The 12,829-nt window shown below is 37.0% G+C and overlaps 1 protein-coding gene across 7 annotated transcripts in view; it reads right to left on the bottom strand.

Annotated features, from left to right (window-relative positions):
• RASAL2 (RAS protein activator like 2) overlaps positions 1–12,829 on the bottom strand; it is a 359,235-nt gene that overhangs the window by 84,030 nt on the left and 262,376 nt on the right. For 6 of the 7 annotated variants that reach the window (XM_004761975.2, XM_004761976.3, XM_013061135.2 and 3 more), the window contains one exon: positions 7,471–7,577. In XM_004761975.2, coding sequence (XP_004762032.1) covers positions 7,471–7,577 — 107 coding nt within the window. Of the gene's footprint in view, positions 1–7,470; positions 7,578–8,384; positions 8,422–12,829 lie in introns of those variants that run through there. The other variant, XM_045069728.1, reaches the window with a different exon arrangement.

Below are 12,829 nucleotides of genomic sequence, written 5' to 3'. Positions count from 1 at the left end.
TTTCTCCTAATAGCTATAAAAGTCTGACAAACAAATTTGTAGTGATATTAAAATCAAATGATAACCTGGGAATGAAGTTCTTTTAAAATGAAATTAATAGGTGCTTAATATAAAACATAACTTTAAAAATCCAGTGGAATGGTCCTGGCATAGGTTATAGAATTAATGGGCCTGAGCGTAGGAAGGCCCTCAGTGTTATTATGTATCAGCCCTGGTCATACCCTGCTGAGTACAGGTATAGCTGAGAAGTACAAAAATACCTTCTTGTACAGCTAACACCAGCAAAATTGAGAAGTTGGCAAGGTTTCACTTCTCTATCTAGCTTCTTAAGTTCGGTGAAAGAGGAAAGCATCTAATATTAGTTGTACTTAGAGGTTAACTACATGTTACTTTAAGTGGACATTAGCCCTTGAAAACATTTATTTCTAATTGAAATGAAAGGTGTTAAGCCTCCACTCCCCCATTAAAGCAGAAGAAAAATATCTTTGCTTTGAGGAAGAGGGGTTTATAGTATACTCTCCATAAGAACGAGCTATAAGTGAGTTCATCTCATTCTCTCTCTCACAGAGCCCTCTTGTCCTAGGCAGGATTCATTGGTATCATCATTAGATAGCACTGCTGCAAACCTGTTTTATGAAAAACCATAAGTTGAGGACAGCTTCCATCATTCTTTTGATTCTTTCAAGTTGAGAATCTTGGCAATATTCCCTGCCATGCATGTTCCCTTTTCTCTGGGTATTTGCTATCTCCTTTCTATCTCCCTTAAGGGGGCATACCTGACCTTATTCATTTTTTCTCTGCTTCAAATTTTATATTTTCTAGGATATTTATTATTAAAAAATTAAAAAATTATACCCCTTCTGATTAAAAAATTTAAAGGTATAATTAATATTTATATCTTCAGACTCTACTTTTTCTTTACTGAGAATCTTGTTTTTTATATTATTTTTACCTCTGGTAGTCCTATTTTGATAGACATATAATATTAATATATCCATATACTGTATATTCACATATACATGAATATAAATACACTCTCTATTAAAAAGAGGTACCACTGCAGGGGGATCCTACTTTGGATTTTAACTCCACACAGATGGACAGTAAAGAGAGGAGAAGTTGGGTATAGAATCTTTAAATAGCAGAGAACAGAACTTTTGAGTGTCCACGAGTGCAGCTGCAATGAGGAATACAGAAGTTGAAATGGTATATAGCACCTTGGCTGCTATGATTTCAAACTGATTATTTCACCCCTAAGACAGAGATTCTCAGAGGTCACTATGCGACAATAAAGCATTCAGTAAATTTAGACTCGTCATCTGAACGGACGGTGTCCAACACTTGGAAGGACAACTAATATACAAAGCAGCACTTGTGGGCAATAACAGGCCACTGAAAAAAATGTCACTTACTAGTTTCTTATGCCAGACTTGAAGGTACAGAAGAAAGCACTGATGTCTGCCGGGAAGGCATGGACTCAAAGGGGTTCCTAATATATTAACCAATCATTTGGACAAATAGTTCTCAACCATGGGTATATGTCAGAATCACCCGGGAAGGTTTCAAAAAACATAAAATACAGGGTTCTAGTTCAGACATTTTGGCTGAACTAGTCTGAGGTGGAGCCCAGACATTAGTTTTGCTCGTTTGTTGTTTTTGGAGATGTTCCTTAGGGGATATTTAGGTAGGGCCAGTGTTGAAAACTACTGGTTTTGACAACGAACGCTATTTGACCTTTATCAAGTGGGCATGAAGCTTTGTCTCTTTGTTTAACTTGGAAAAACAAAATTTTATTGAAGATCTTACTGATTTTACTTATTCTATTCAAGACAGAGACCAATACCAACTGAGCCTCACATCTCAAAACTTAAGAAAGAATGTAACATTTCTTTTTACACAAGAATTTGACTTAGTCCATATTTATTCTTCCGAGGCTTTACTTCTCTAAAAACTATATAAAGTTTTCATCTTTTGACAGTCTTTTATATCTACTCTATCTGATTGGGAATGCTCAGGTGTCACAGTGACAGGAACAAGAAGGGTTACAAAGGAGTAGTCAGCTACTGCCTTAGCTCAACTATGCTTTCTGGTTGTCTTGGCATATATTTTAGTGCCTGAATTCTTTTAGAGCCAAACTCAAAAGCTAATACAAACGAAGCAGCTGCGACTGCATTGTGTTACATTTACATGGAAGGCCAACTCAGACCATTGTGTTATGGAAATGAGAACACTAAGCCAAACACCTGGCCCGGAACACAAGCAGCTTTCTTTTAGCCAAAGCTAAATTGATGGCATCGTCTAAGGAGAAATGATATAAATATCATAAATATCAATAGTCACTTTATAAATAGAATATTAAAGAAAGAAGCCTGTTCCAAAAACTCAAGCAATATGAAACAAATATATACAATTACAAGGCATTGATCATTTTCCCTTTCTGAATTAAATTTAAGTACCTGGATAACTTTTATTAGTTTACTCCTTTCTTTGTAATCACCCCTGTAATATCATTTCAATATAGTTTTAACAATGGGTAAGACATGCAATGGATGTTTTACTTAAAGGAAAACACAAATATGACAACTGTAAAAAGTCTAGCAAGATGCTAAAGAAAAAAATGAAAAACAGCATCTTTAAAAGAGGCAACAACTATTCAAATGACAAGTGGTTCTTGAAGAAGCTAATAGTCAAAACTCAGATCTGCAAAATCATTTGTGAACTTATACATATGTATGGCACCTAAAAGGCTCAAAGAAATATCCACAGAAACAAATAATTAAATAAAGAATTCTATCTAGTTTCACTCCCCAATATAAGTAGGCACAGTATACACTATACACATAAAACACCATAGCCCTGAATTCCAAATACATATTAAAATTTCTCTTGGTTGAAGAAAAAAATGTAACTATTCTGCACAGGTATACTCATTTACTCCAAATGATTGCTTAGTGATGATTAAATGGTTTAGCAATCCATTCGACTGAGATCTCATCAGTAATACCAAGAGAGTAAATCACTTGATTCTGGTCATTCAATAATTCATGCATATCTTATTCATTAAACAATTATTTGCCGAGTGCTTACTGTGTACAAAGTACTGTGTTAGGCACTGAGGTAGCTACAAAGATGAGAGGAGATATTTATTGTCTAATGAGGGACACAACCCACAAACAAACAATTGCAACTGGAATTAAGGTAAAGGAATACAGAATGAACAGAAGAAACAGAAAAACTACCCTGCAGATCTCTGCTTTTCCTTACGGCTATGATTAGATAAAAGTACAAATACACTGAAACATTCTTAAAAACCAAGACCTTGCCTTACCACATGAGTTCCCTCTTACGCTTATTTTTATTTTTAAATGTATTGACTCTGCTGTCTACCACTGGCATAAAGATGGCTTAGACTAAGTAAGAAATACACATGAATACACTGTTGTACTGATTATCCATTTAAGTTTTTTAAAAATATACATTTTGGGAGATGAGATATACAAAGGTTTCGGACTTCCCAGCTTTGGGTTCACTGCTCTAAGTTCTTCCTTGGTTCCTTCCTGCCACATCCAGCAGTCAGCAGGATATAAGCGACTCTTCCCCCTCTGTTTCTCAAGCTAACCTTGACTCTAGAGCTACCAGCAGGCTCAGCTGATAGCCTGGGGTGGGTGCTGGGCTGGGCCTCGGCTGAATGGCAGGCAGTCCCTGACCTCTCACCCTGAGTTGGGATACTGATAGCAAGCGAGAAAGAGTCACTTGGGGAAAAGTTAAGTAATTTACCAAAACTTCACAGTATTTCTACAAATGGAGGAGGGAGAAGGCCCTTTTGGAGAGTCCATGACAAGCTCCTTTTTGGTTTAGTTTCTAAACCAAGATAAATGTTTCAAAAAACCAGTCTCTAATGCTTGCCAAATTTAGTTAAGCTTGACAAACAAACAAGAAAGTTAATACAGTCTTGCCCCAACCTACCTCGCCATCCTCCTCTCTGGCCATTTTTGCTACGTGCTTTTTGGCTCATGCCTCACTGAGCCCTTTTTATGTTTGCTGGGTGCCTCAGTCACTTCATGAAGTGTGTCCTTCTAAAATGCTAGTGTCTCAGCCTGCACTAGTCTTCTTCCAGTCAAGTATTTTCACGCAGCTTTTGAAACAGCTCAAATACTGGCTCCCCAGCAAAGCCTCAGCTTACACAATGCATTGTTAAAAATCTGTGTCACCACGCTTATCTACCTCCATATGAATCTGGTCACTTTTCTGTCTCTTGCTCCTAGACTAGAAAGGCTCTGGGAGTGGAAAATTCTGTTGTGTTCATTTTTGTTACCCCAGGACCTAGTGCCAACAGAGTGTCAATAATTGGTGGATCACTAATATTTTGCCCAGAGTAAGCACTCAGTAAGTATGTCACTGTCAGTAATTTTAGTCAAGGCTTGCTAAAAACTATTCATCTGCTCTTTGGTATTTGCCTGCAAATGGAGCTGGGAAGAACAGGCCCTTTGGAGAGTCCACTGGGTAATTAGTGAACCTGCTGTCCACCACGGTAAAGACACCTGAATCCTAGAACCACAAGAACTTGTGCTTAAATCTCACTTCTGCTCCTTCAGAAAGTTAACATGGATCATTTCCATGGAAACAATCATGTTAGTAACATGAGATACTGTGTAATAAACTTAGTTAAGTATCTCCCAGTTTGGTTCCTTTTTGTATTGCTTTCCCATATTCAGAGACTCTGTTGTGATATTAACTACAAAAATATTTTGTGTTGACATGAAAACTAGACATAATTCTTATTGGCATTACATTTAAGTCACATTAGCTACTGGTATTATATAGAAATTTAAAACATACAGTGTATTTCCACAGACATCCAAGTACTGCAGTGCCTCATCTAGCCAGCAATATTTTGGTTTCTTTTAAAAGAATATCAATTATTTATCTAGCATTATCATGGAATAAGGTATTTCACAAACCAGATTTTTCTGGATAACAAGTTTTATAAGCACCACATATCTTCAAGGTTTAAAATATTCTCAATGGGTATGATCACACAATATTATACAGTTACACTTAAAAAAAAAAAAAAAGCCCAGCACAAGAAATATCATTTCACTGCTTAATGACTGAGGATCATCATTATCAATGTCAATTATTGCACTCTGCACCATCCATCCTGTAATACAATGGTACTCTTAAGGATTACTGATAAATATTGGGCTATTTACCTTTATCCTAAGTGGATTCAGATTGTTTTTAGGACTCCTTACCTCTCATTTTCTCTGCCTCCTCCCTCAGCTCACTGTCATCTTTTGAAAAATTACAGTTAGTGTGTTCTGATGGTTATTTTTCAAATAATTATCTAGATAAGGACTGGTTAAGTTCTCCTAGAGAGCTAAGTGCATGCACTCATTGACTGCAGTTCGCCAGTTGGAGGCCCCTCTTTCCTTCAATATTCCTAAATCCATGAGGTGGCTGAGATTGTCAAAATAATAACAACTGAGAAAATGGTCTGTAAGTAGTGCTAGCGGTCATGTATATGCATCATTGGTTTATTACTTTTACTAAAGAATAATTAGTTTGATTATTAAGGTAAACCTTAAATTAGCTATCAACTGTTTAAATATAAGTAAAAACTATTGTTCTTAATTTAAATTTTAAAAGCCCAGTCATGAACTTCAGATTCAATATAAGTACTTGAATGTACTATATTATAGAGGGGGATCTTTCTTCAGTTACTGACTTTAAAAAAAAATTATATTTATTCTAGCATAATGGCATCAATATTTCAACTTCTAACTCAATCCTTTTTGCCACTTTGCATAGATAGGCAGTTTCACTATATTTGATTTCTGTTTCATTAGGAAAATAAGAAGGGGAAGGAAGAGAGGGGAAAAAAAAGTCTTTTTCATTCATTAGTTAAAAAAAACCAACCAAACATTTAAGTGGGAAGCCACATCTATGGAACAGAGAAACTCAGCAAAACGGATGAAATCTGTTATTTTATAATTCCTGTCATAATTAGGTTAGAATATTAATCTAGTCTTGTTTCTGATCTTTAAAAATGAGAGAACTGGTAAACATTTGAAAGGTGTCATGGTAACAGATATCCACGAACTCTACAAGGCACTGAGATATAAGAAAAGCAAATCTTGCTCTTCAAGGTTAACCCAAAATAAAACATTCATTTTGGTTAACTTACAAATGAATGCCAGTTTATATAGCTCAAAATATCAGTTCAACTTAAAAAGTCATCCAGGGGCACCTGGGTGGCTCAATGGGTTAAAGCTTCTGCCTTCGGCTCGGGTCATAATCCCAGGGTCCCAGGATCGAGCTCTGTGTCCGGCTCTCTGCTCAGCAGGGAGCCTGCTTCCTCCTCTCTGTCTGCCTGCCTCTCTGTCTACTTGTGATCTCTGTCTGCCAAATAAATGAATAAAATCTTAAAAAAAAATTGGTTATCTATTAAAAAAGTAAATAAAATAAAAAGTCATACAACTAAAAAAAAAAGAAGTATTGGAACATATAAATAAAGAATACAACATATTAACTTAACTGAATTAAAACAAAATAATCTTTTTTTCCCCAATAGAAAAGTCTACTTCTATTCTATACTGATTTCTATTGTACCTACAATAATGACCAACTTCATGGCAGTAATACTTTTCAAGTTTTAAAATAATAAATTTTAATAAAATGATTTAATTAGACAGTCTGATTTCTTATTCAATAAACAAAGAAAACCGGTGGATTAAAATCTGGGTTATCCAGAGTTATATATCAAAAAGGTCCAAACCAGAACTGTAACTGGTGGTCAGCTGACCTGATCACTTACAGCCTTCCAAGCTCAGCATTCAGGATTTAATACTGATTCTTCGTACTGCCTCATCAGTGTAAGGAATATTTTAAACTGGGTTATTTCTTCCAGGGCATTTCTTAAGCACTTAGATGGTCATCTAGAAGATGGCTTGAGGGGAGTACAGGCCAAATTCTCAGGATTAGAACTTACAATTGTCTAATCTGATAATCTGCTCTGCTACTTTAGGAGTCCCATCATTCACTGTTTATGCTCCAGCTCAAGAAAAATAACACAAAAAAACAAAAAACTCCTTCCACTTGAAAAAAATAAATTCCAGTAGCATCTTAGAACAGTGATAGGTTTTCACTAGTAACTTGATAAAAGGGCATCCTGCAAAGATTTGCACTCTATAGTTCAGAGGATTTTGAATTTAACATATTTTGTTATATATTTTGGAAATTTCCCATAAATAAAAATAATTATTCCCTAAAATCTAATAAGCCTCCTGCTGAAAGTAGTGGACGTTAACCACTGTTTATCTATCTATGTAGGTTAATTACTCTGTCCTTTAACTTCAGTATTCTAAGGAAATTCTTGAGTAAAATGGTTTGATTCCCTAGTAACTGTCTCTAACTCTAAGAAGAAAGGAGAGAAAAGTAAAATATCTTTTAGAGAAGAGGAGCACTTACTGGTACTTTGAAGGGTGAGGTATTTACAGTGTCCATGGAGTTGGGTTTCTCTGATGTACTGGTCCCTGAGATACTCCGTCTGCGGGGGGACCTTTCTGCTGGCACCTCTGGAAAAGAAGAAAGAAATGTCATGAATAAACCAAAATTTAGGATCTTTGACTACATTGTACAATTAGCGAGGTTTTCTCCTCCCACAAAAAAAAAAAAAAAATTAGTTTGCTTTAAAGGTACATTACATTCTATTTCCACACGATTTATCTCTTTATCTCTGTGGTATTCGAACTCTCAAGGCACTAGGGAATCCTGGCCACACTTAAGAAATCTGTTTTACCATGACAGATTATATCTGTGCACATATAAAAAGTAATTTTTTTCTGTGCACTTTTTAATATCTATAAATTCACTTAGTATTGTTTTCTTACAGTGTATGAATCTATTTCCTTATTTGTCAGCAATATAGGAGTTAATAGAATCCAAAAACATTTTTGATATTCTTGGGAACAAAATACAGTTTTGTGTTGCGTATGATTTGATGGTGTCTGCACAAAGGTCAAAGTTCAGTTCTGTGCAGCTAGGATGATTCACCAGCCTGTAGCCAAAGGGCCACGAGAGGACTGAAAGCTGCTGCTAGGATAAAATAACATATATGCCTATGCAGATATAAAAATAGATCAGCGTCTCCTTGTGCTGGCAAGATGACCTTACTAAAATCTTACTCTGGAATCCTAAATCTGTTCAAATTGACCTAACAAGCTTCGGATTTTGCAGATGAGGTGATATTTTCTCATTTAATTACTATACACTATATTCAGGTTACATTTAAACAATTTCTTCATAGAGTGATAAAAATATATGCATATATACATATGCACATACACACACACACACAGATGATAGATATATACATATTATACCTTTATCACAACTGCTTCCCATCTCCACTTCAACTGACAGACATATAGGAATCCAGCTTCTCAGATAACATTAGATAATCTCAACATGGACAAGGAAAAAAAACACATCCTAAAAAAAGTATTCTGTATTATCTTCCAGATCTTAAAAAATAAGGAGTAAATCGTGACTCCGGAGACTGACATTTTGATTCCTGCTGTTCTCCCTTTAAAAGATAGATGCAGTTTAAACTTCCATTTCTGGCCTCCTGGCCCCTGGGATCCGTGCTACTTCCACTTAAGAGAAAGCGTTTTTTCTCTCGCTCCCTCCCTGTGTCTTGCTCTTCCCCCTCCCTCGCTACAGCTTGCAGAGAGCAAGCGAGAAAGAAACACACAGGACTGCAGCTATTCAATCAATCGTTCCGACTGCACATCCTCATTAGTTACTTTCAGGCTATTAACAGACGCCCAACCACTGCCTCCCCTCAGTTACAGAAAATTTCACTGTATTACACTAATCTGCAGCAAGATAAAACATTTACTGAAATTTATATTCAGCTAGTGCCAAAAGGACACCATTTTACACAGACCTAGTAAGGTACACAAATCAATCCCTCCCATGAAAATCCAATCGGAAGTGCTTACCCTATTACTATCTTTGCACACTGGACACTGATTTCCTTTCCATGACTAAACATATCTTCTGTGTGACATCTTTACCCGTAAAACATAAGCCAAATTGCAACATTCCTAATGACTGAGAGGTTGCCAACATAGCGTCTTATATGCCTGCAGTACAAGAAAGTCCCATGCTATCACTGTTATAAAATTACAACCAGTAACTGAAAGTCTCTCAACTTCTCTCTAAACCATCAGTGGTTAAATGAGCCTTAATGTACAAAGTCATTTTCAGAATCAGACACACACGACTTCTAAAAAAATGGCAGTATAATTAGCTAAAATTCACGGCAATGGCACAAAGCACCAAATTTAAACAAATCAGTTTTGCAAAGCACACGGAACAACAAGACCTTCAGACTTCAGGAACGTGACTTTAAAGAGTGATTATCCAAGTTAGGCATTTCTGCTGTATGGGGGGCTGGCTGGTGGGGAAAGGGGATGGTAAAGATAAAAGAAAATTTCATCCTTCCTCTGAAAATGACCTATAATTAGAAGATACATGAGATTGAACATTATAACATATTTTAATATCTGAATAACTGATGGAGAAACCAAACTAGGAGAAAATAAGTTCCATTAGCAAGAATAAAATGATCCAGTAAACAGTTTTCCTTAATTCACAATGTTCTGGATAAGGGAAAAGACGGAAACTTATTTCCTCATTTTCTTTCAAATATCTAATTTTAGTTTTCAGGCATCTGAACTCACTAAATAAATATATTTCCAGGCTTTTAACAATGTGAAATTACATTGGCTAAAATGAGCAGCCACATTTTAAAACTCTTAACAAATATGTTATTTGTTGTACTTCTCTTTATCTTTTAGAGGCTCTTTCTGCATCATGAAAAAAAAAATCACAGCTCTGGCATAGCTTAAAGAATACCACTGGGCTCAAAAAGGAGAAATTAAATTTTTCTTGAAGTTTGAACAGTTGCCACTAAGAGGGCAAAGCGGAAATAAGCTAACTAACTATTGATGAGAGGTCCACACTTCCTTTCTCAGCCCCCACAACAATGCAACTTAACTGAGAATGCACAAAAGGCCTTTGAATACCCAAGTTCTTTCATTTTCAGAAGATTCAGGACTATTTCTAAGCCGAGAAAAGAATATATACCCCAACCACCAATGGCCACGTAGAACCAGGTAGCAGCCTCAGCAAGGACCAAATTAACAGCTAGCTGGATTAGCCACAGGGAAGCCTGCAAATGAAACTGGTCCAGTTACCTTTAACTTGAAATCGTCAAGCAGAAAGGAAAGCTGCTACTATGCTCTTAAAGCCACATTTCTGCTGAGTTGGAAGGAAAATCTATACTGGTTCTAGTAGACCAAAATTAGACAGCTCTCTCCCTTGCCCCCTCTCATTCTACATAGACCACATTATTTTCATCCGCTATAAAAATTATTGTTCTGTTCATGATCATATTTAATCACAGTCATTTTTAAGTGTGTTCTCTCTCTAAGACTGAGACAGAGACCTTATAATATTGTTCCAGTAAAGGTCTGAAACTGTTTTGTTCACTTTCTCATCCTCTAAAAATATTTTTCATCTTCAGATTGAAAGGCAAAAAAAAAAAAAAAAGTTATGAAATATAAAAGCTTGGTTAAGTTTTAAATTTATTTCTTCATTTCCTGTGCCATTGGGTATGAACCAAGATGAAGTGACCACTTCTCTTAATAAGAGATAACCTGCAATACAGCTCCACATGAGACATAAATTGAACAAAGAGAACATGTGGATGCTTTTCTTAGCAGCTCTACCCATGATCTGTGTGATCCAGTGTAAGCCATCTCACCTTTTCTGCTCTGGTCTTCATTAATAAACTGGGTTATTCAGACCAACCAGAGATGAAGCCAAGATGAATGAGTTTATATGCTTTGGTGCAAAATTAGCTCTTCAGAAGAAAGGGGCTCTCTAAATCGAAAGTCTGGTATCATAACATCATTTATTCTACACAATACCTATTTTCTTCCCTGTTCACGTGCCTTCTTTGGAAAGTGTGGCAAACAAATCAACAGTTGGAGCTTCATAGGGGCAAAGGCACTTTCGGTGGAGGACATGCTTGTTCAACAGACAGAAGTCAACCTCTGCCTTTAGAACCTAGTCGTTGTGTGGTTCATGGCCTTAATTCACTTATTAGGAAGTAAATGTCAAAAATCATCTCAAGGAGGGCAAACAAGTAGTACAGTGTAAGGGAGATGGAGAGGTGTAGCAATTTCATTACAGTAATTATAGTGAATGGGTAGTCGTGTTGAAGAGAGATGTGGAAGTCATCCTGCAGGTTTAGTAGGGAAGAACACTACAGGCAGAGGGAAGCCAATATGAAGCTTCTAGGGTGAAGGGCAGCATGGAGGCCAGTCGCACCGTGGTTAATAGGGACAAAGAGTAGAAGAAAGTCTACTCTGAGCAGGTGTGCTCAGGCCAGGTAGGCTGTGTAGGCCTATGTGTAAAGACTTGAGCTTTCTACTCTGAAGTGAAAAACGGCCTGGTCAAACAGATTTCACCAAAAGGTAGAAATCACATGGAAACCTTATGGCGATATACTTACTGGCACTTTCTAAATTATTTTCTTTCCAGGGCTTTGAAAAATTACTGAAATAATTCTGGAATATTACTATGTTTGGGAAGAGAGTAAAGGTTAATGTTTATCGGGTTAACTGAGGGTTAGGTTCCAAAAGCCTCTGAAAGTATCTTAGATGAGAAAAGTATCTGTTGTCCTTATGGCCAAATATCCATAAGCATCAACTGCATTTTGTTATGCCCTGATAATGGGTCCCTGATGAAGGGAGTGAGACTGATACAAAGCGAAGGTCAAGCAAAGCTTTATTTCGCGCCAAGCATCAAGAATCTAACCGAACGTTCAGGGACGCACCTTTTACACAAGAGAGGGTGACCCTTCTCTGTTTCACAGTCTAGCTTTTAAGGGCAAAGGCCATGCGGTGGGGCCTGGCCACCCACAGGTGACCAGTAAGATTGTAACACACACAGGAAACTCCATAGTGATGCTAGGTGACCAACTGAGTTACAATTTACTCTAGTAGACATTTGACCCAGCCTATTACACCTTGATTAGGATTGGCGCCAAAAAGAGTTCCCAAAGGGTGGGGGCCCCTACTCCTTGGTGGCTAGGGAGACAGTATGCAACCCCCTACTGATCGGATGTCTCCACCTGGCCTGACCCACCCTTGGGTCTGGGCTTTGTTACCTGAAGCTGGTTTCCGGGACTTGTTTTTAAGTGAATCCCCTGGGGGAAGGGAAGCAGGGACAGTTTAACTTTAATGAAAGCCTCTTGCTAAATAGGTCCTTACACATTTATTTTTGTTCAATCACATTTAGCCAAAGTTCGTATACCATCACATCATATATATATATACATATACACACACACACACATAAATAACATAAGTTAACATAAATAAATAACATAAATATATATATATTAACATAAATCAGATATCATGAATTCTGATAATGTTTGCCACTCTTAGGATGAGTTACCATTGTTAAGAAATGATTCAAAATACTTTCTCTAAAGAGAGATACTCTAAGTTATTTAGGGGTGCCTGGGTGGCTCAGTTGGTTGAGTGGCTGCCTTCATCTCAGGTCATGATCTGGGGGTCCTGGGATTGAGCCCCGCATCAGGCTTGCAGCTTGATGGAGAGCCTGCTTTTCCCTCTCCCACCACCTGCTGCTCTGCCTACTTGTGCTTCTCTAGCTCTTGGTCAAACAAATAAATAAAATCTTTTTAAAAAAGTATTTAGGCACCTCTTTGAGGCAGAATTATTTTTAT

The sequence above is a fragment of the Mustela putorius genome, unplaced genomic scaffold (genome assembly GCF_011764305.1).
Source record: "Mustela putorius furo isolate JIRA1106 unplaced genomic scaffold, ASM1176430v1.1 tig00003942_pilon_pilon_pilon, whole genome shotgun sequence".
Classification (NCBI taxonomy): Eukaryota; Metazoa; Chordata; class Mammalia; order Carnivora; family Mustelidae; genus Mustela; species Mustela putorius.
Note: the sequence above shows the minus strand (reverse complement) of the source record. Positions and strands in the feature narration are given on the sequence as shown.